This window comes from Oncorhynchus nerka, linkage group LG23, assembly GCF_034236695.1.
Source record: "Oncorhynchus nerka isolate Pitt River linkage group LG23, Oner_Uvic_2.0, whole genome shotgun sequence".
Lineage (NCBI taxonomy): Eukaryota > Metazoa > Chordata > Actinopteri > Salmoniformes > Salmonidae > Oncorhynchus > Oncorhynchus nerka.
This window is the reverse complement of record NC_088418.1, coordinates 48,684,835-48,708,999: the sequence shown is the minus strand read 5'-3', so window position 1 is coordinate 48,708,999 and position 24,165 is coordinate 48,684,835. Positions and strand designations below refer to the sequence as shown.

Sequence of the window (24,165 nt, the reverse complement as noted above, 5' to 3'; positions counted from 1 at the left end):
AGCCTCATTTGTGTAGTCTTGTCGCATTTCTCATGTCCTCCTGTATTTCTCTGTCCGTCCCCCCCCCAGGCCAAAGGCTCCAGAGCAGGCTCCATCAGAGGAGAGCGACCCAGTGAAGAAGGAGCGCCCGATGAGCACCATGAGCCAGGCGTCTAACTACACAGGAGGGTCAGACTACAGCACCTACCCTGGCAGCAGCCCCGCCACACGGGTGAGTGCTCCACGTCGGCCTGGACACCCTACCCCTAACAGACCACTAGACCCATGCCCTAAGCACGAGTATAGATCTGAGAGGGTTAGAAGTTGGTGGTTCCGAAAGAACACATGGATGCCACTGTAATGGATGTCATGCAATTCTGGTTCATGTACAAGGACCGGGTTGGATTAATGTACTGTAACAAGAGGGATTTGGCTAATAAGGGCCTGTGAGAGGGGAGACAGAGGTCCCAGTTCTGGGTTTTTGAGAGGTGTCTTGTGGGGTCAGTGCTCGCTCCCATTTTCTCCATTAGTTCAATGTTATGAGAGCCGTATTAGTCCACAGAGAGTATCAGAACAGGGACTCTACATTAGATAATATATGCTGGATTATCCCAGCCCTGTCACAGCTTCACAGTTCATAAATGCTTAATAGATTGGTGTATAAATATGCATGCTTTGATCAAATGAAAAGCATGCTTTCATGAATTAATGATGTTTTACTTCTGCTTACACTGACCAAAGGTATTGCTTGGTGGCATGTATTTATTAATGAGCTGTAATTATTGATGAGTTACCATAGAGCACCACGGTGGAGGTGTCATAATACCCATCAAATCTAGCGGTCAAATGGACAGACAGAAATACTCTTCAATTTCATCAGCTGTCCGGGTGGCTGGTCTCAGACGTCCCGCAGGTGAAGACGCTGGATGTGGAGGTCCTGGGCTGGCGTGGTTACAAGTGGTCTGCTGTTCAGGCCGGTTGGAAGTACTGCCAAATTCTCTAAAACAACGTTGGAGTCGGTTTATGGTAGAGAAATGAACATTCAATTCTCTGGCAACAGCTCCGGTGGACATTCCAGCTGTCAAAATGCCAATTGCACACTCCCTTAAAACTTGAGACATCTGTGGCATTGTGTTGTGTGACAAAACTGCACATTTTAGAGTGGCCTTTTATTGTCCCCAGCTATACAGTCTATGGCTATAAACAAACAAATTAGAAGTTTTGGAATGGCCTAGTCAAAGTCCTGACCTAATCCCAATTCAATTGTTGTGGCAGGACATGAAACAAGCAGTTCATCCTTGAAAACCCAAGGATAACATTCAGTATCAAAAATATACAAAAATAAAGAAAGGGGGCAAATACCTTTTTCACAGCGCTGTATATAAATGTTTTTACATACCGTATACTGACAGTTTATCTATTTACATTTTCAGCCTTCAAGGTCTTACAAAAAGGTCCACAACTTTGGCAAGAGGTCCAACTCTATTAAGAGGAACCCCAATGCCCCGGCGGTCAAGAGCAACTGGCTTTACAAACAGGTATTGGAAAGTTTGTACATCCTTTGTAGTTCCCAGAATAGAAGAGCTGGACTAAATGACTTCTTCATTGCAATTGACTCTCAAAATAGTCCAGAGAATTGCAGAACCTGAGCGGATCAAATGGCTGATTGCAGTATGCATGAGGATGAGTTGGTGTTGGTGGAAGTGTGCAGCCTACACAGGCTTCCTCAGTGGGTTGAGGAGAGAGTCTGTGTGGCAGGGCTTTGAGGGGATAGCCACCTGCACACACACATACAATTCTAAAACTGATACAATTGTTATTTTTCTTCATCAAATTACACACAATAACCCATAATGACAAAAGCAAAACAAGTTTAGACAAAATATCAGTATCATATCATATCATAATATCAATATTCAGACCATTCGCTCAGTACTTTGTCGAAGCACCTTTGGCAGCGATTACAGCATCGAGTCATCTTGGGTATGACTCTACAAGCTTGGCACACCTGTACTTGGGTGTCTTCTCTGCAGATGCTCTGGATGGGGAGCGTTGCTGCACAGCTATTTTCAGGTCTCTCCAGAGATGTTCGATTGGGTTCAATCCGCGCTCTGGTTGGGCCACTATAGAACATTCAGAGACTTGTCCCAAAGCCACTCCTGCAGTGTCTTGGCTGTGTGCTTAGGGTCATTGTCCTGTTGGAAGGTGAACCTTCGCCCCAGTCTGAGGTCCTGAGCGCTCTGGAGCAGGCTTTCATCAAGGATCTCTCTGTACTTTGCTCCGTTCATCTTTGCCTCGATCCTGACTAGTCTCCCAGTCCCTGCCGCGGAAAAACATCCCCACAGCATGATGCTGCCACCACCATGCTTCACCGTAGGGATAGTGCCAGGTTTCTTCCATAAGTGAAGCTTGGCATTCAGGACAGAGAGTTCAATCTTGATTTCATCAGGCCAGAGAATCTGTCTTTAGGTGCCTTATGGCAAACTCCACGCGAGCTGTCATGTACCTTTTTACTGAGGAGTGGCTTCTGTCTAGCCCCTCTACCATAAAGGCCTGATTGGTGGAGTGCTGCAGAGATGCTTGTCCTTCTGGAAGGTTCTCCCATCTCCACAGAGGAACTCTGGAGCTCTGTGAATGACCATCAGGTTCTTGGTCACCTCCCTAACCAAGGCCCTTCTCCCCCGATTGATCAGTTTGGCCAAGCTTCCATGTTTTGGTACCCTTCCCCAGATCTGTGCCTCAATCCTGTCTCAGAGCTCTACGGACATTTCCTTTGACCTCATGGCTTGGTTTTTGCTCTGACATGCACTGTCAACTCTGGGACCTTATATAGACAGGTGTGTGCCTTTCCAAATCATTTCCAATAAATTGAATTTACCACAGGTGGACAATCAAGTTGTAGAAACAGCTCAAGATGATCAATCGAAACAGAGTCTACCTGAGCTCAATGTAGAGTCTCTACTTACGTAAATAAGGTATTTCGGTTGTTTTATTTCGCTTTGTCATTGTGGGTTATTGTGTGTAGATTGATGAGGATTTTTATTTATTTAATCCATTATAGAATAAGGCTGTAATGTAACAAAGTGGAAAATGTCAAGGGGTCTGAATACTTTCCGAAGGGACTGTATACACACACACACACACAGACACACACAGACACAGACACTCAAAGGGAACTTGACAATGTCATAGGGGTTTATCCAGGCTTATCACAACCGGCCAGGATTGGGAGTCCCATAGGGGGGGGTCGCACAATTGGCCCAGCGTCGTCCGGGTTTGGCCGGTGTAGGCCGTCATTGTAAATAAGAATTTGGTCTTAACTGATGTCTGGGTAGGTTCCTTGTTCCTTGTCAATCATTGGCTTATTGGGGAAATCAGCAATCGGACAATATCTTCTTTAAGTAAATCAATCAAACCTTTATTAATGCAATTGCAGACAGAAGTTGACAACGGAAACACAACACCTGTGTTCTGCACCCCACCTAAGGGCCCAGCTGATTTTATACATGTGATCATTCCATGGTGGTATGATCACCTACGTCAATGTATGTATGCAGCAATATGCTGAGGTTACCTTATAAGGTAACCTGAATTCATTAGCATTATCTACTGTCACACAAGATCAACATGTCAAAACCAGACAGTGGTTACTTCTCTTTATCTAGTTTCGGTCTGACTCAGACCTAGTCTGCAAGCACAGTCTCACGACAACCAGGGCTTAACCACAAAGACTAATATAGATGGCGTGTGCAATGTATAGTGGCAGAGTTTTTAGACACATAGCAACTGTATCTTATTATAAGGCCTGCAGCAAAACATATGAATCTCTTGTTATCTGGCAATTGTATTCAGTCTAAATGTTGATGCATCATTTTGTCATTCTCATTTACATAGTCTGAGTCTTTTGTTTTAGTTAGTACTGATACGGTGGCCTGGTCCCTCAAGCAAAGTGACAACCATCCTTGATTGGATGTAGCTTTCTCTCTGTCTCAATTAATCAGGTCACTTTACAGACTTGCTCGACCAACCTTGTGGTGGCTCAGCTATTTTGCTCATTATCTTTCAACCTGTACAATGCAACTTGAGCATTTCCTCTCCCTCACCAAGCTCTGGCTGTGGGTCAATTTGTCAATGTGTCTCGACTCCCTAGCACACACAGCACACAAACAGACCCACACTCACTCACAACGATCAACATTAGCATCACTCAGTTTCCAACCAGAGTTGAGCTGTTGTCAATAACCTTTCTCCTATATATGCTTCCCTCTCTACCATGCTGAATTACCCTTTCAAAGCTGCATTGATTCTCTCTCGAAACACTTGCCTTTTCTCCTTCTCAAACCTGACAACCAAAGTCTTCTCTTAAAGGGGACATATTTTATTTATGATGGCAAGGCTTTGTACTCCTCCTCGTGCATCAAAAGAAGCTGAAAATTAAAACAAGAAAAACACAAAACAGTCTTTAGATTATTTATGTTATGAATAAAAAGGAAAGGCAACGTTAGAAGAGAAGCCATTATTGTTTTAGAGAAAAGATTGGAGCTTATTATCTAGAGACTAAAGGCAACTAAAGTGCACACACACACAGCTATAAAAACAGAAATGGGAAACTTGTCTGGTAGTTATTAAAAATATAAATTTAAATAGGGCCAATTAGCTTCAGTGGGAGGAGATAGCTGTGGTTAATGAAATTGTCTGGGATCAGAGGGAGTGTGTACGTTGCTTCCTGAACTCCGTTACAGAGTTGGCCACTCCGAGCTGGAGGGACAGCAGGGTGTGCAGGATTTGGTTCTAGCCTAGCTATACTTACGCATCTAATTCAGCAAATCAAGGTAGGTCTAGATGGAAAACAAGCGCAGCCTATAGGTATCCAGGACCAGTATTGAGGAACACCGCTCCATGCACTAGATCTGATAGCGGATGCTTGAATAGATGGAAGCAATATGCCATTTATTGTCGAAAGGCTCACCTAGCTTATCAGAGGGCAAGGAAGCGCTTATACAACATGTTTTGCTCTGTCTCAGTATCTGATTGGATTCTCCCATCTTCTGTTACCCTGTAGGACAGCACAGGGATGAAGCTATGGAAGAAGAGGTGGTTTGTGCTGTCTGACATGTGCCTGTTTTACTACAGAGGTGAGACACACACACACACACTCAAAACGCAACACACGGTCAAAGTTTGAGTATAGGACATCCACCAGGTGCATCATAGCTAGCAGTAAAAGGCAAACGTATTTGCTGCAGACGTAGCCGTAACACAATTCTCCCAGGTTTCAGAGTTTAATTTCCATAAATTGTTCAATTAAATGGTCCCGGAGTGCAATCAGCCAGCTCTTTCATGACATGCCCAGAGGGGAATTTCCTGTTTATTGGCAAACCAAGAGACGAGAGAAGAGCTCTTAAAAGAGTGTTGACGTGCTATGCTTTCTGATAACAACATCTAGCTCTCTCTCGCGCTCTTATCGTCTTCACTCACTTCATTTGAACTTAAGTGCCGTCTGTCAATGAGTTTTCAGGGGTAAGGTTTTGACTAGGAATGGTGTCTATCTGAAGGCAGGAAGGAAAGAGGTTGTTGGGGGAATATGAATGACCATGTCTGATTGGCTGATGGTTCTGCTCTGGTCAGGATCTCTCTCTCCCACAGAATGATCAAATCAAATCTATTCATATCATCACATAGCTTAAAGGTTAAGGTCACCTTGCTTCGTCTTTGTAGAATCTAGTGAAACGCCCATTTTGAAATCAAATCAAACGTTATTGTTCACATGTGCCGAATACAACAGGTGCTGTAGACTTGACAGTGCAATGCTTAATTACAAGCCCATTCCCAACAGTGTAGTTAAAAAAAGAAGACACATATTTGCTAACTAAAAAAGAAAATAGTAACACAATAAAAATATAACAGGGCTATAAAGGAGTACCGATACCGAGTCCATGTGCAGGGGTACGAGGTAGGTCATTGAGCTAATACAGTATGTACATATGGGTAGAGGTGCTGCTTTCAGGAGGAGGATGTGCTGCGTTCTCATTTCATCTTCTCGATCTCGCTCCCTCTCCTCTCAGTTAATAATGCAGCAGTAGAGAGAGAGCGGGGCAGACGCAGGGATGGAGAGCTGCGGGGAATTCTGCTGTACTTGCCTGTTTAAAGTAAACCCTGAAGCTGGGTTTGGGCTCTGTTGGTTTTGCTGCAGTCATGCTGCACTCTACAGATGGTGTGTTACAACACCGTGTAGGCATTATATCCAACCCAGCTTTACGTAACACTCTGAAAAGCGAGAGGGATTGATTCCATCATTGTTTACTTGTCTCTCTTTGATGCTATGCTATCACACCCCAGTTAGTGTGTTTGTTTACCAAGTTGCACTGTTAGGATTCAATTTGACTGCGAAATTATAGATGTTTGGCAAAGCTGCCCGAGGAGAAACGGGTTTGTTGCTCCATCTGGTTTGGGTACCCTACTGTGTAACATGCTGTAAGCCCGGGATTTGGGGGTTCTTAGTGAAGAAAGAAAGTGAACATCCCGTCATGCTCTGATAGACTCCAGACCAAATGGTCCTATCTGAGACGGTTAACACACCCAGACTGAGGATAATGCGTCAGAACTTCGTAGGCACCTTTTATGTTTCCGGTACATCCAGTGTCCACTGTCCTGTTAGAATGCTGATAGTTCCCCTCCTCTGATCTCTCCTGACTTTTCTCCGCCAGATGGACCATAATGCTCTATTCCACAGCCTGCATCGACATTGTAAACCATATATGACGATTCTTCTCGTCCTCTGTCCTGTAGATGAGAAGGAAGAGGGCATCCTGGGAAGTATCCTGCTGCCCAGCTTCCACATCTCCATGCTGTCTGTTGACGACCACGTCAGCAGGAAATACGCCTTCAAGGTCAGTACTGTACACACAGACACAGCCATATAAAGGACGCTGCGCTTCCGCGAGTGGACGGCCTAGGTGGTTGCAATGCGGAGCCCGAAAAATAACTTGGGAAAAATGTTTAGGGGGGGGTACTTGTTTACTTGTTACTGAAGGCAAATCTATAGTCCGGTAACTCCTTGTCCGTCGGGCTGGATTGTATAATGTATGGATATCTGTATAGACAGCGGGAGGTTACGCGGAAGCACGTCTTCCCGCTGTATACCACAGCAGAGTTATTGCTTTTGTAGTGAGTTATTGTAGTGCTATGTATCAACAGCCATTGTCAGACAATCCCGTAGGGGTAGGAAGCTATGGTGAGCATCAACTGGTCACTCGCGTCGCGATATCGTGGAGGATTTGAATAGTTCAGCTTTAGTCCCGTCCTGTTCAGCTCCCTCGCCCATGCTCGCATCGCTCAACGGTCCCTCGCCCACTCTGCTTCTCTCTCTTTCCTTCCATTGAAAGTGAATGGCTTCCGATGTTTCACCGCGCGATGCTGCTTTCTAGTCTATGAAACACTGTGACACACACACACTTCTCTGCGCTTTTGGTCTTTCCTTTCAGAGAATCTCTGAAAAAGTGTTTGTATATGGAGAGCTCTTTGTACGTAGATCCATGATAAAGTCAATAGATTTTCTAGTCTCAATGGGCAAGAGGGTGATTGGAGCAAGATGGGCAGAGAGACAACATGAAGGAAAGTATATACTGATAGAATGCTATATCGACCTTCTGAGCATGTTATCCTCACATACTGTTTCACACAAGTCATCACAGTCAACACCGGTTCACTCAGACACAATGACACCGTCTATAACACAGTAACAAACCCATCCGTTCTCTACTCCCCCACATCCCCTACTGTATGTCCTCTCCTCTGATGTGTGTTAGTGCACATCCCAAATGGCACCCTATTCCCTATATAGTACACTAGCCCTGATCTAAAGTAGTGTACTATACAGTGCCTTGCAAAAGTATTCATCCCCCTTGGCATTTTTTCTATTTTGTTGCATTACAACCTGTAATTTGAATGGGGTTTTATTTGGATTTCATGTATTGGACATACACAAAATAGTCCAAATTAGTGAAGTAAAATTTTCAAAATAACTTGTTTCAATAAATTTCTACAAATTAAAAACGGAAAAGTGGTGCGTGCATTCACCCCCTTTGCTATAAAGCCCCTAAATAAGATATGGTGCAACCAATTACCTTCAGAAGTCACACAATTAGTTAAATAATGTCCACCTGTGTGCAATCTAAGTTTCACATGATCTGTCACATGATCTCAGTATACAGTGGGGAGAACAAGTATTTGATACACTGCCAATTTTGCAGGTTTTCCTACTTACAAAGCATGTAGAGGTCTGTAACGGAGCACCATTAAATCCATTATTACAAAATGGAAAGAATATGGCACCACAACAAACCTGCCAAGAGAGGGCCGCCCACCAAAACTCACGGACCAGGCAAGGAGAGCTGCAAAGCTCCACAGTGGAGATTGGAGTATCTGTCCATAGACCCACTAAGACGTACATTCCATAGAGCTGAGCTTTACGGGAAAGAGTGACCAGAAAAAAGCCATTGCTTATTGGAAAAAATAAGCAAACACGTTTGGTGTTCGCCAAAAAGCATGTGGGAGACTCCCCAAACATATGGAAGAAGGTACTCTGGTTAGATGAGACTAAAATTGAGCTTTTTGGCCATCAAGGAAAACGCTATGTCTGGCGCAAACCCAACACCTCGCATCACCCCGAGAATACCATCCCCACAGTGAAGCATGGTGGTGGCAGGTTCATGCTGTGGAGATGTTTTTCATCAGCAGGGACAGGGAAACTGGTCATAATTGAAGGAATGATGGGTGACGCTAAAAACAGGAAATTCTTTAGAGGAAACCTGTTTCAGTCTTCCAAAGATTTGAGACTGGGATGGAGGTTCATCATCCGGCAGGACAGTGACCCTAAGCATACTACTAAAGCAACACTTGAGTGTTTTAAGGGGGAACATTTAAATGTCTTGGAATGGCCTAGTCAAAGCCCAGACCTCAATCCAATTGAGAATCTGTGGTATGACTTAAAGATCTCTGTACACCAGCGGAACCCATCCAACTTGAAGAAGCTGGAGCAGTTTTGCCTTGAAGAATGGGAAAAAAATCCCAGTGGCTAGATAGGCCAAGCTTATAGAGACATACCCCAAGAGACTTGCAGCTGTAAAAGGTGGCTCTACAAAGTATTGGCTTTGGGGATGTGAATAGTTATGCATGCTCAAGTTCAGTTTTTGTCTTATTTCTTGTTTGTTTCACAATGAAACATATTCTGCATTTTCAAAGTGGTAGACATGTTGTGTAAATCAAATGATACAAACAGAAAATACATTTTAATTCCAGGTTGTAAGGCAACAAAATAGGAAAAATGCCAAGGGAGGTGACTACTTTCGCAAGCCACTGTATGGGGAATAGGGTTCCAATTGGGACGCTGACTTCTTGTCAGTCTCTGCCTCTGCAGCAGGAAACGAGAGTAACACTCAGCTTGGAGTTTTTTCCTGTTGCTCATATTTATGGTCCTAAGCCTAAGCAGGTAATTAAAGTTAGCTACACAGCCTTGGAGTGGTAGGGATGCACACATACATTCACGCTCAAACACACAGGCGTGTGTGCACAGACAGTCTGACGAACACATGCACACCTCTTCCAAAGAAGGTGATGTAAACACTCCCTGCGGTCTTGCCAAGGTTACCCACTTACCTTCCTCACGCTCCTCTGTCTTACAAACTCTCCCTCTCCCGCCCTCACTCTCTCCCTGCTAGGCGACCCACTCCAACATGAGGACATACTACTTCTGCACAGACACGGCCAAAGACATGGAGTCCTGGATGAAAGTGATGACGGACGCAGCCCTGGTCCACACAGAACCAATCAGAAGGTGGGTAAACCCAGATAGAACTGCCCACTAACACAAATCACTCCTATAGCAGCCAGCCAGCCAACCTTGATTGCCTAACCTATGGCAATGAAAGTTACCACCTGAACCGTGCAATCTACCAACAGTGATTGCGTTTGTTTTGTAAGCAAATGGACAGCCGTGAGAGACTGCAGTATTTCTTGCAGAAGCGAGAAATCACATCGATTTAGAAGACAATTACCAGATGTTGTGTTGAAGATGCATAGCTGGGAACAAGAAGCTATAGTTGTAGGGCTATTCACCGCAGCAATGGTATCCATCCTCACTGCCTCCAGTCAAACTTTATTTCTTCTGTTGGTGTGGCATATCAGAGGCAATAAAATCGAAGTGTCAGTTCTTCTTGCTTCTGCACTTCACACTCGATACAACAAAATACTTTAAGTGCTGTTGGTAATTGCAGTGTTTTAGCCATGAGCTGTTCGTGAAGGCTTATCGACATGGGCATACAGCGCTTTATACTCTGGAGAGACTCCGATAGACAGTGACACCTACTCTTCACTGTCCTGGAAGCACAGCACACCAGCAGTCCTAGCTTCATCATTGTGGAGTGATGCAGGCCGTGTCTGGAGGTTTGTTTGTATGTCTGCACACTGCAAGTATTTCAGCACTGCTCTCATCTTAAAGTCTGGCAATAGAAATTGGACACACTGCCATTACTGTACCTTTACCTCACTGAGAAATACTAGAAAAATCCCAGGTAGAAATACATTATGTACTGGAGCATTAGATTAGCAGTCCCAAGTGGCTGCCACTGTGACTTGTTCCTGAGCGCAGTAGGCGGTAAAGGACTGTGGCTAGCCTTGAGCTGTTTCCCTCTGGACTACCAGACCTGTTAATGGCCTTTCTGTAACAGACTGAAAGATTGCAGCAGTGAATGGCTGCTCAGTCAAAGTAGCCATATCTCACTGTGCCCTCAGAGTGCTGAGGGCAGACCGTGATGTTTTAAAAACCACTCACTTCCTCTGCTCCTCTCTGGTCCCCCGAGGCAGACAGGCATATAGTCAGGCAGGTTGGAGGAGGGGAGACGTAGCAGTAGAGCCCAACGCCTGACACCCACACAGCAGGAGTCCATTGTTGGAATGTGAAAATGTTTTTCTGTGAACCTGCCTAGTAATGACTTGTTGATATATATTTATCTTCATATTTTTATCATTCATCTGTCTTTTTGTCTTTCTCTTACTGTTTCCAATCCCTGTCAATCCCTGTTCTCTTCCTCCATTTCTCTCGTCCATCACTCTCTCTCCCCCTACTCTCTCCCTTCTAGACTGGATAAGTTGAAGGTGGACCGCTGCTGTCCCCAGGAGGTGAACAACATCCTGAACCACAACCGGGTTCTGACCCGACCAGAGATCCAGAACAACGAGAGGAACCTTGAGCCGCGCCAGCCCTCCATTACCCGCAGCATGGACCGCACAGACGGGGACAGGAAACACAAAGACCCAGAGAAACACACCCTCCAGAGAGAGCGGGAACGCTACACGCTGCAGAGAGACGGAGAGAGATACTCCCTTCAGAAAGACGGGGTGAGCTACACGCTGCAGAGAGACGGAGAGAGGTACCTGTTGCAGAAAGACGGCGAGCGGTACGCCCTGCAAAAAGACGGGGAGCGGTATTCCTTGCAGAAAGACGGAGGTGAACGATATTCTGCGCCTAAAGATGTTCAGATGGAGAAGTACGCACCTCAGAAAGACGGGGAGAAGTACTTGGTACAGAAAGATGGAGAGAGATATGCACTGCAAAAAGAAGGAGAGAGATACACCCTCCAGAAAGATGGACAGAAATACAACCTCCAGAGAGGGGTAGAAAGACAAACGTCTATGACTGAGAAAGATCGGTCAGATCGTTATGGGACCCTTGATGAAAGGCAGAAGTATAAAACCCTACGAGAAGGGAGTAAGTGTGGTACCCTGCGGGATGGAGAGAAGCATGGGACGCTCGATAAGTATGGTACCCTTAGGGAAGTGGATAAGTATGGAACCCTCCGTGAAGGGAACAAGTATGGATTCCAGAGGGATGGCAGTGCTGAGAGACCTCTGACTAAAATCAACAGCATCAAACTCCAACCAGCCCAGGCAGCAGCCATCGCAGCAGCAGTTACAGCCTCCCGCCAGGTACAGGTCTCCCAGCACATGGCCCCACCACAGGTCAATGGCTCTGGGGAGCGGGCTGGGGACCAAAGCCCAGGGGAGGTGGTAGGCACCATGGGGAGAGGAGCAGGAAAGGCCCAGGACCTGCCTCCGAACCAGACCCAGAACCAGCAGGCCCAGGAGCCAGAGAAGAGTCTGACCAGAACCAACTCCATGAGGCAGCTGGAGAACTGGGTTAGGACCCAGAGGACACAAGAGGATGACGATACTAGGAGGTATGGGGGTGGTGTGTCTTTCTGTCTGTCTGCCTGCGCGCCCACGTGTTTTGGGGTGGTGTGTGTTGGGGTTGATTGTGCTTCTGTCTGTCTGTATCTCTGTCTGTTTCTTTATTGGTCTGTACGTACTAGAGGTGGACCGATTATGATTTTTCAATAACGATACCAATTATTGGAGGACCAAAAAAAAAGCAGATACCGATTAATCAGATGATTTTATTTATTTATTTATTTGTAATAATGACATCAATACTGAATGAACACTTATTTTAACTTAATATAATACATCAATAAAATCAATTTAGCCTCAAATAAATAATGAAACATGTTCATTTGGTTTAAATAATGTAAAAACAAAGTGTTGGAGAAGAAAGTAAAAGTGCAATATGTGCCATGTAAGAAAGCGAACGTTTAAGTTACTTGCTCAGAACATGAGAACATATGAAAGCTGGTGGTTCCTTTTAGCATGAGTCTTCAATATTCCCAGGTAAGAAGCTTTAGGTTATTATAGGAATTATAGGACTATTTCTCTCTATACCGTTTGTATTTGCTCATACCAAGTGCTCATACCAAGATGGCATTGCGGTCAAACGTCCTTTGTCCTCATCTTGTCGGGTCCCGTGTATATATATATATATATATATATATATATTTACATCTTTCTTCGCATATCTTTTATATATATTATTTTCCAAAAACTAAAATTCAAAACACTCTCCTGCAACCAACCCGCCTCACCAATTTAAAAAAAAAGAAAGTGTTATCTGAAATACACAATAGAAGCTAACCAGAAGCTAGCCAGTTTACCGGCTAACGTTCGTATTCAGCTAACCACGGTTTGTGGTCATCAGCTATCCTTCAGCTCGAAAAGCTATCACCAGTTTTGTACAACGCGACTCAGACCAGAACATACCGGACCTATTTTTCTCTCTATATCCCCGGATTTCAACCGCAAGCTCTGGACATTTACACATAGATCTCGCAGCTAGCTAGCTGCTATCCATGTGACTATTGGCTTACGTCGATCCCGGAGCAAACATCAATTATTCCGGAGCTAGCCAGCTGAAGAGTTCCATCAGCCACTCCTGGGCTAAAATCACCTATCCGGACCCGTTTTACTGCCGATGCGAAGCCCCACCGGGCCTCCACGACTGGACTACGTTATCTGCCCGGGGGAGTTATCCAACTGACCCCTCCGTCGCGACGTTACCTGAACGCCCATCTGCGGCCCGCTAATCGTTAGCTGTCTTATCGGCTGCTATCTGAATAGGTCTATGGCACAATTTCTTTCTTGGGTCACAAAACTATATCTATTTTGCCAATTGGATTGATCCCCTCTACCACACGGAACCCCACTAATCTACCGACAGAAACGCACGAGGTGGCTAAAAACAGACCTCCATCCTATGCTAGCTTGCTACTGATGGCCCGGCTAGCTGTCTGAATCGCCGTTACCCCAACCAACCTCACTACTCACTGGACCCTTATGATCACTCGACTAAGCATCCCTCTCCTTAATGTCAATATCCCTTGTCCACTGCTGTTCTGGTTAGTGTTTATTGGCTTATTTCACTGTAGAGCCTCAAGCCCTGCTCATTATACCTTATCCAACCTTTCAGTTCCACCACCCACACATGCGATGACATCACCTGGTTTCAATGATGTTTCTAGAGACAGTATCTCTCTCATCATCACTCAATACCTAGGTTTACCTCCACTGTATTCACATCCTACCATACCATTGTCATTATACCTTGAAGCTATTTTATCGCCCACAGAAACCTCCTTTTACTCTCTGTTCCGGACGTTCTAGACGACCAATTTTCATAGCTTTTAGCCGTAGCCTTATCCTACTCCTCCTCTGTTCCTCTGGTGATGTAGAGGTGAATCCAGGCCCTGCAGTGCCTGGCTCCACTCCTATTCCCCAGGCGCTCTCTTTTGATGACTTCTGTAACCGTAATAGCCTTGGTTTCATGTATGTTAACATGAGAAGCCACCTCCCTAAGTTTGTTTTATTCCCTGCTTTAGCACACTCTGCCATCCCAGATGTTCTAGCCGTGTCTGAATCCTGGCTTAGGAAGACCACCAAACATTCTGAAATCTCCATCCCTTACTACAACATTTTCAGACAAGATAGAACGGCCAAAGGGGGCGGTGTTGCAATCTACTACAAAGATAGCCTGCAGAGTTCTGTCCTACTATCCAGGTCTGTACCCAAACAATTTGAACTTCTACTCTTAAAAATCCACCTCTCTAAAAACAAGTCTCTCACCATTGGCGCCTGCTACAGACCACCCTCTGCCCCCAGCTGTGCTCTGGACACCATATATGAACTGATTGCCCCCCCATCTATCTTCAGAGCTCGAGCTGCTAGGCGACCTAAACTGGAACATGCTTAACACCCCAGCCATCCTACAATCTAAGCTTGATGCCCTCAATCTCACACAAATTATCAATGAACCTACCAGGTACCATCCCAAAGCCGTAAACACGGGCACCCTCATAGATATCATCCTAACCAACTTGCTCTCTAAATACATCTCTGCTGTTTTCTACCAAGATCTCAGTGATCACTGCCTCATTGCCTGCAACCTTAATGGGTCAGCGGTCAAACGACCTCCACTCATCACTGTCAAACGCTCCCTGAAACACTTCAGCGAGCAGGCCTTTCTAATCGACCTGGCCGGGGTATCCTGGAAGGATATTGATCTCATCCCGTCAGTAGAGGATGCCTGTTTTTTTTTTTTAAACACCTTTCTCACCATCTTAAATAAGCATGCCCCATTCAAGAAATGTATAACCAGGAACAGATATAGCCCTTGGTTCTCCCCAGACCTGACTGTCCTTAACCAACACAAAAACATCCTATGGCGTTCTGCATTAGCATCGAACAGCCCCCGTGATATGCAACTTTTCAGGGAAGCTAGAAACCAATATACACAGGCAGTTCAAGCAGAAATTTGCTTCCTGCAACACAAACTCAAAAAAGTTCTGGGACACTGTAAAGTCCATGAAGAATAAGAACACCTCCTCCCAGCTGCACACTGCACTCAGGATAGGAAACACTGTCACCACCGATAAATACACTATAATTGAGAATTTCAATAAGCATTTTCTATGGCTGGCCATGCTTTCCACCTGGCTACCCCTACCTCGGTCAACAGCACTGCTCCCCCCACAGCAACTCTCCCAAGACTTATCCATTTCTCCTTCTCCCAAATCCAGTCAGCTGATGTTCTGAAAGAGCTGCAAAACCTGGACCCCTACAAATCAGCCGGGCTAGACAATCTGGACCCTTTCTTTCTAAAATTATCTGCCTGAAATTGTTGCAACCCCTATTACTAGCCTGTTCAACCTCTCTTTTGTGTCGTCTGAGATTCCCAAAGATTGGAAAGCAGCTGCGGTCATCCCCTTCTTCAAAGGGGGGGACACTCTTGACCCAAACTGCTACAGACCTATATCTATCCTACCCGGCCTTTCTAAGGTCTTCGAAAGCCAAGTCAACAAACAGATTACTGACCATTTCGAATCCCACCATACCTTCTCCGCTATGCAGTCTGGTTTCAGAGCTGGTCATGGGTGCACCTCAGCCACGCTCAAGGTCCCAAACGATATCTTAACCGCCATCGATAAGAAAAAATACCGTGCAGCCGTATTCATTGACCTGGCCAAGGCTTTCGACTCTGTCAATCACCACATCCTCATCGGCAGACTCGATAGCCTTGGTTTATCAAATGATTGCCTCGCCTGGTTCACCAACTACTTCTCTGATAGAGCTCAGTGTGTCAAATCGGAGGGCCTGTTGTCCGGGCCTCTGGCAGTCTATATGGGGGTGCCACAGGGTTCAATTCTTGGACTGACTCTCTTCTCTGTATACATCATGTCGCTCTTGCTGCTGGTGAGTCTCTGATCCACCTCTACGCAGACGACACCATTCTGTATACTTCTGGCCCTTCTTTGGACACTGTGTTAACAACCCTCCAGACGAGCTTCAATGCCATACAACTCTCCTTCCGTGGCCTCCAATTGCTCTTAAATACAAGTAAAACTAAATGCATGCTCTTCAACCGATCGCTGCCCGCACCTGCCCGCCCGTCCATCATCACCACTCTGGACGGTTCTGACTTAGAATATGTGAACAACTACATATACCTAGGTGTCTGGTTAGACTGTAAACTCTCCTTCCAGACTCACATCAAACATCTCCAATCCAAAGTTAAATCTAGAATTGGCTTCCTATTTCGCAACAAAGCATCCTTCACTCATGCTGCCAAACATACCCTTGTAAAACTGACCATCCACCGATCCTCGACTTCGGTGATGCCATTTACAAAATAGCCTCCAATACCCTACTCAATAAATTGGATGCAGTCTATCACAGTGTCATCCGTTTTGTCACCAAAGCCCCATATACTACCCACCACTGCGACCTGTACGCTCTCGTTGGCTGGCCCTCGCTTCATACTCGTCGCCAAACCCACTGGCTCCAGGTCATCTACAGACCCTGCTAGGTAAAGTCCCCCCTTATCTCAGCTCGCTGGTGACGATAGCAGCACCCACCTGTAGCACGCACTCCAGCAGGTATATCTCTCTGGTCATCCCCAAAACCAAATCTTCCTCTTCTTCCAGTTCTCTGCTGCCAATGAACTACAAACATCTCTGAAACTGGAAACACTTATCTCCCTCACTAGCTTTAAGCACCCGCTGTCAGAGCAGCTCACAGATTACTGCACCTGTACATAGCCCATCTATAATTTAGCCCAAACAACTACCTCTCCCCCTACTGTATTTATTTATTTATTTTGCTCCTTTGCACCCCATTTATTTATATTTCTACTTTGCACATTCTTCCACTGCAAATATACAATTCCAGTGTTTTACTTGCTATATTGTATTTAATTCGCCACCATGGCCTTTTTTTGCCTTTACCTCCCTTATCTCACCTCATTTGCTCACATTGTATATATACTTATTTTTCTACTGTATTATTGACTGTATGTTTGTTTTACTCCATGTGTAACTCTGTGTTGTTGTATGTGTTGAACTGCTTTGCTTTATCTTGGCCATGTCGCAGTTGTGAATGAGAACTTGTTCTCAACTTGCCTACCTGGTTAAATAAAGGTGAAATAAAAAAATGTCATATACCTTTGACTATTAGATGTTCTTATAGGCACTTTAGTATTGCCAGTGTAACAGTATAGCTTCTGTCCCTTTCCTCACCCCTACCTGGGCTCGAACCAGGAACACATCGACAACAGCCACACTCGAAGCAGCGTTACCCATTGCCCCACAAAAGCCGCGGCCCTTGCAGAGCAAGGGGATCAAGGTCTCAGAGCGAGTGACGTCACCGATTGAAACGCTATTAGTGCGCACCCCGCTAACTAGCTAGCCATTTCACATCGGTTACTCCAGCCTAATCTCGGGAGTTGATAGGCTTGAAGTCATAAACAGCTCAATGCTTGAAGCACAGCGAAGAGCTGCTGACAAACGCACGAAAGTGCTGTTTGAATGAATGCTTACGAGCCTGCTGCTGCCTACCACGGCTCAGTTAGACTGCTCTATCAAATATCAAATCATAGACTTAATTATAACATAATAACACACAGAAATACGAGCCTTTGGTCATTAATATGGTCGAATCTGGAAACTATCATTTCGAAAACAAAACGTTTATTCTTTCAGTGAAATACGGAACCGTTCCGTATTTTATCTAACGGATGGCATAAACTCGTAATATCATCAACCATGTAGTTAACTAGTGTGTCAGGGGTTACCAGAATTGGACCCAGAAGCAGACCAGGACAAGGTGAGTATAAAGATGGTGAATATTTATTAATCACTGAGAACGTGGAGGTAGATAGTTCCGGGTGGAGGAGCGGGCAGCGGAGGTGGGTTGATGGGAGTGGATAGGCAGATCCGATGGATAACAACACACTGGCGACGAGCAGATAGGGATGGGGTATGGGTTCCGGGTGAATGGTGTTCATGGCTAACGATCCGGCAGGGAATGGATGTCAGGTCAGAGCTTTTGAAGGGGAGAGGTGATGATCAGGACAGGTGTGCAGGTTACTGATGGGATACAGGTGCAGGTGAACATCGATCTCCCAACAAGCTAATTCGCCCGGCAACCAGACAGGGTGCATTCCAGGACACCGGAAACACACTCCAGGACAGAAACACAGGCAAACACAGACTCAGGAAGCGGGATTCGTGACAGTACCCCCCCTCCGACGAACGCTACCGGGCGGACTACCTGGAGCGCCAGGGTGGAGGCGGTAGAAGTCACGAAGCAGGTCGTCATCAAGGATCTGACGCCGAGGAATCCAACTCCTCTCCTCAGGACCATATCCTTCCCAATCCACGAGATATTGGAAACCTCGACCCCGCCGTCTGGAATCCATTATGCGGCGCACCGTGTAGGCAGGACCACCTCCGATCATCCGAGGAGGAGGACGAGGAGGAGGGGGCAACAGAGGACTGAGGAGAACCGGCTTGAGGCAGGAGACATGAAAGGTGGGGTGTACTCGAAGCGTTGCCGGCAATTTGAGTCGGACCACAACAGGGTTAATGATTCTCTCCACCACAAACGGACCAATGAACTTTGGTGACAGTTTCCTCGACTCAGTCCGTAGAGGAAGATCCCGTGTAGCCAACCAAACCTTATCTCCGATGGTATAAGCGGGAGCAGGAATACAGCGACGATTCGCCTGGGTCTGATACCGGTCAGAAACTCTAAGGAGGACCTTCTGGCCCGATGCCAGGTCCGGTGGCAACGACGAATGTGGGCCTGGACAGAAGGAACCGAAAGATCCCTCTCTTGAGAAGGAAACAAGGGAGGTTGGTATCCGTACAGGCATTGGAAGGGGGACATCCCAGTGGCAGATGAAGGAAGGGTATTATGGGCATACTCAACCCAGGGTAATTGAGATGACCAAGAGGTGGGATCAGAGGAGACAAGACAACGCAGCGTGGACTCCATCTTCTGGTTGGCTCTCTCTGCCTGACCATTAGATTGTGGGTGAAATCCAGAAGTGAGACTGACTGTAGCTCCAATGGCCAAACAGAAGGATCTCCAGACAGCAGAGGTAAACTGAGGACCACGGTCAGAAACAATGTCACTGGGCAATCCGTGGACCCTGAAAACCTCCCTAACCAGGATCTCGGACGTCTCCGTGGCAGATGGAAGTTTGGAGAGAGGGACAAAATGAGCAAACTTGCTGAATCTGTCCACAATGGTCAGAATGACCGTGTTCCCAACAGAAGGGGGCAATCCCGTGACAAAATCCAGGGCCAGATGCGACCAAGGTCGCCGAGGAATAGGTAGGGGGTGAAGAAGCCCAGAGCTGGGCCGATTGGTACTTTTGTTCTAAGCACAAACAGGACATGCGGCAACAAACTTCCGGGTATCTTCTCCCATGGCAGGCCACCAAAATCGTCTGCGCAGTAGCGCCATAGTCCGTGCTGGCGTGGGACCACTGAAGAACAGCAGAACGGACCGACTCAGGCACGAACAACCGACCGGGTGGACCGTTACCGGGGCCGGGCTGCATCCGAAGGGCCGCCATCACATCCTCCTCAATCCTCCATGTAACGGCTCCCACGACAAGGTTCTGGGGAAGAATCGTCTCAGTCTTGGCCCCACTCTCATCCGTCTTGGAGAACATCCGGGACAAGGCGACCACTTTGCCGTTCTTCGACCTAGGTCGGAACGTCAGGGAAAAATTGAAGCGTCCAAAAAACAAAGCCCACCTGGCCTGACGGGAGTTGAGACGTTTAGCCGATTGCACGTAAGCCAGATTCTTGTGGTCAGTCCAGACCACAAACGGTTGCTCCGCTCCCTCCAACCAGTGACGCCACTCCTCCAAGGCAAGCTTCACAGCGAGAAGCTCCCGGTTACCCACATCGTAGTTTCTCTCAGCTGAAAGACGACAAGAGTAGAAGGTGCAGGGATGGAGTTTACCGTCAGTGGAGCTACGCTGGGACAGGATGGCGCCCACCCCCACATCAGACGCGTCCACCTCAACAACAAACTGACGGGAAGTGTCAGGTTGAGAGAGAATCGGCGCGTTGGTGAATCGGCTCGTCAAGTTCAGAAATGCTCGGTCTGCCTCAGGAGTCCAACAGAAAATTCTGGTGCAAGACGTCAGAGCAGTTAAAGGGGCGGCCACCCGGCTGTAATCACGGATAAACCTCCAATAGAATTTCGCAAATCCCAGGAATCTCTGGAGCTGCAATTTTGTACCGGGCCGGGCCCAATCCCGAACCGCCCGAACCTTCTCTTGGTCCATCTTGATCTAACCCCTGGAAATGATGTACCCGAGGAAGGATGTAGTGTGGGCGTGAAAATCACACTTCTCTGCCTTCACAAACAGACGGTTCTCCAATAACCGCTGCAGGACCTGCTTAACATGCTGGATGTGGCTGGAAAGCTCCTTGGAGAAAATCAGGATGTCATCCAGGTAAACGAACACAAACAGACCGATCATATCCCTCAGAACGTCATTCACCAAACTTTGGAACACTGCTGGAGCATTGGAAAGTCCAAACGGAATCACCTGGTACTCGAAATGTCCCATAGGTGTATTGAATCAAGTCAACCACCTCTTTGACCCTGTAAAGAATCGAAAGCGGAGCTCATCAAGGGCAAGGGGTACTTGTTCTTGACCGTAATATCATTCAACCCCCGATAATCAATACACGGTCGAAGAGAGCCATCCTTCTTACTCACAAAAAAATATCCAGCTCCCAGGGGTGATGACGAGGGACGAATGAGACCTGCAGCAAGAGACTCCTTTATGTAGGTCTCCAGGGCTTCCCGCTCAGGTCGAGAAATACTGTATAACCGTCCCTTTGGAAAGGCAGCTCCAGGGAACAGCTTAATTGTACAATCATAAGGTCGGTGGGGAGGAAGTGACTGAGCTTTCTGCTTACTGAACACCTCACCCAACTCGTGATATGTTTCAGGAACCAGGGACAAATCAGGAGGAACAGACTCACTGACCCGACTGGGGACAGCATGAGAACAGGCAGTCCTGAGGCAGTTAGCATGGCACTCAATGCTCCAACTAGTTACCTTACCAGTCACCCAATCGAACGAAGGATTGTGTTCTCTGAGCCAGGGGTATCCAAGAACCAGAGGAACATGGGGGGAAGGCAAAATGAAAAAAGAAATAACCTCTGAATGATTCCCCGACAACAACATCTTAACCGGTTCAGTCCTCATCGTGATCCGTGCCAGACTACTGCCGTTCAGAGTGGTTGCTTCAATGGCTTCCGGTAATTGCTCCTTGGAAAGCCCCAGCTGTTCCACTAAGTCGGCATCAATGAAGCTGTCATCGGCACCTGAATCGATGAAAGCGTTAATCGCTAAACTCTGATTCTTATTTATGAGGGTAGCAGGAAAACGAGGTCTGACAGGGCTCTTGAGAGGTTGAAACTGGCTCGCTAACAAACCTCCCAAACTTAACGAGCCGAGCAGTTTAACGGGCGCTGAGGACAAACGGAGATGTAATGTCCCGAGCTACCACAGTAGAGGCAGCTGTTGGTCTCACCTCTACGTTGGTGCTCGTCCTTAGTTAACCCGTGCCGCCCCACTTGCATAGGTTCAGGATCTGGCGGCAGGACTCCTCCACTAATCCCGTGTGAGGGAAAATGATCAACCCGTTCTGGTCCACTTCCTGACCCGAACGGTAACCGAGTCTCAGATTGATTAGATGGACCCCACTCCAGGACAGAAACACAGGCAAACACAGACTCAGGAAGCGGGATTTGTGACATAGTGATTATGTTAAGATTGATTGTTTTTTTATAAGATACGTTTAATGCTAGCTAGCAACTTACCTTGGCTTCTTGCTGCCCCCGCGTAACAGGTAGTCAGCCTGCCACGCAGGCTCCTCGTGGATTGCAATGTAAGGCAGGTGGTTAGAGCGTTGGACTAGTAACCGGAAGGTTGCAAGATCGAATCCCCGAGCTGACAAGGTAAAAATCTGTCGTTCTGCCCCTGAACAAGGCAGTTAGCCCACCGTTTCTAGGCCGTGTTCTTAACTGACTTGCCTAGTTAAATCAAGGTATAAAAAAAACGTCCACAATCGGTGTCCAAAAATGCCAATTACCGATTTTTATGTAAACTTGAAATCGGCCATTCCGATTAATCGGTCGACCTCTAGTACGTACCCATGCCTCTCTGAAATCTGTTACTGTTCTCTCAGATAGTGCAAACTCATTGTCAAAGCAAAAACCACCTCAAATAGCCAGCAGCATACCACCCTGCATACCACTGTTGGCTTGTTTCTGAATCTAAGCAGTGTTGTTCCTGGTCAGTCCCTGGATGGGAGACCAGATGCTGCTGGAAGGGGTTTTGGAGGGCCAGTAGGATGCACTCTTTCGTCTGGTCTAAAAAAAATATCCCAGTGCCCTGACACTGCCCTGTGTAGGATGCCGTCTTTCGGATGGGACGTTAAACGGGTGTCCTGACTCTTTGAGGTCATTAAAGATCTCAAGGCACTTATCGTAAGAGTAGGGGTGTTAACCCCGGTGTCCTGGCTAAATTCCCAATCTGTCCCTCAAACCATCACGGTCACCTAATAATCCCCAGTTTACAATTGGCTCATTCATCCCCTTCCTCTCCCCTGTAACTATTCCCAAGGTTGTTGCTGTAAATGAGAACGTGTTCTCAATCAACTTACCTGGTAAAATAACAGAAATAAAATAAATCACATTTTATTGTTCACATACACATGATTAGCAGATGTTAATGCGAGTGTAGCGAAATGCTTGTGCATCTAGTTCAGAGTATGCAGTAATATCTAACAAGCAAAAACCACCTCTGTGTGTCTGCAGTGCACTCTGTCAGTGAGTCAGCCAGCCATCTAGAGGTTAGGTTGTCTCTAACAGCACCGGGAGGACAGAGACAGAGAAGTAAAAAACAACCACTTCCTCTTCTCCCGTGGCTATATCTCCCAGACCTCTTTATCTTGACCATATCTCTTTCACTGTCTCTCTCTCTCTCTCTTTCACTGTCTCTGCACAGTACTCTAGCATCCTTGGCCGCGAGAGCTAAAAGCTTTTCATGTCACCACTGTATGTCGTCAGGGATCATGCACTCATTTTGCTGGGCTTGTTTGAGAACAGGAGCGAGGGAATGTTTTCTCCCTGTCTCTTTACTCTCCTCCTCCCATTCCTTTAGATGAATAAGTTATGGACCTGTGCCCCTGTTACCAGTAGAGCACCGCTCAATGCTCCTACTGCATCATCATCAGTCCTCTATAACAGCCCAGGGAATAGGAGGGAAACTTCCAGATGACATGTGTTTGGGTGGCGTCTCAAATGGCACCCTATTCCCTATGTAGTGCCCTCCTTTTGACCAGGACCAATAGGGATCTGGTCAAAAGTAGTGCTCTACATAGGGAATAGGGGGCCATTTGGTACGTGTAAATACTGATTCCCTCTCTGTGTTATTCCAACAATCTGGTGTTCTCACGTTTCCAATTCCCTTTGACGGAGATAGTGTGTACATAGCAGTGCAAAGCAAACGCTCTGGTCCCAAGCTTCTATTTGAACTGTGGGCAGCAAGGTGAGATATTAGAACTGTTGTACTGTGAAATATAGATCAATTAAATCCATATGCATTGCACCTAGTACAGGACTTTATTATTATGTATTTAAAGATAGCTGTCCAGTAAAGGTATTGGCTATGTTTTTACTTATCCTTTATTTAACTAGGCAAGTCAGATAAGGAACAAATTCTTATTTACAATGACGGCCTAACCCAGGCCAAAACCCGGACGACGCTGGGCCAATTGTGCAGCACCCTATAGGACTCCCAATCCCGGCCAGATGTGATACAGCCTAGATTCGAACCAGGGACTGTAGTGACGCCTCTCGCACTGAGATGCAGTGCCTTAGACCGCTGCGCCACTCGGGAGCCCTGTTGCTATAGCTCACTGGGCTC

At 46.5% G+C, this 24,165-nt stretch overlaps 1 protein-coding gene across 2 annotated transcripts in view; it reads left to right on the top strand.

Annotated features, from left to right (window-relative positions):
* LOC115106107 (pleckstrin homology domain-containing family A member 5-like) overlaps positions 1–24,165 on the top strand; it is a 198,176-nt gene that overhangs the window by 143,079 nt on the left and 30,932 nt on the right. For both annotated transcript variants that reach the window (XM_065008185.1, XM_065008183.1), the window contains exons 6-11: positions 70–211; positions 1,413–1,517; positions 5,042–5,114; positions 6,769–6,869; positions 9,699–9,814; positions 11,118–12,215. In XM_065008185.1, the coding sequence (XP_064864257.1) occupies positions 70–211; positions 1,413–1,517; positions 5,042–5,114; positions 6,769–6,869; positions 9,699–9,814; positions 11,118–12,215 (1,635 nt within the window). The remainder of the gene's footprint in view (positions 1–69; positions 212–1,412; positions 1,518–5,041; positions 5,115–6,768; positions 6,870–9,698; positions 9,815–11,117; positions 12,216–24,165) is intronic.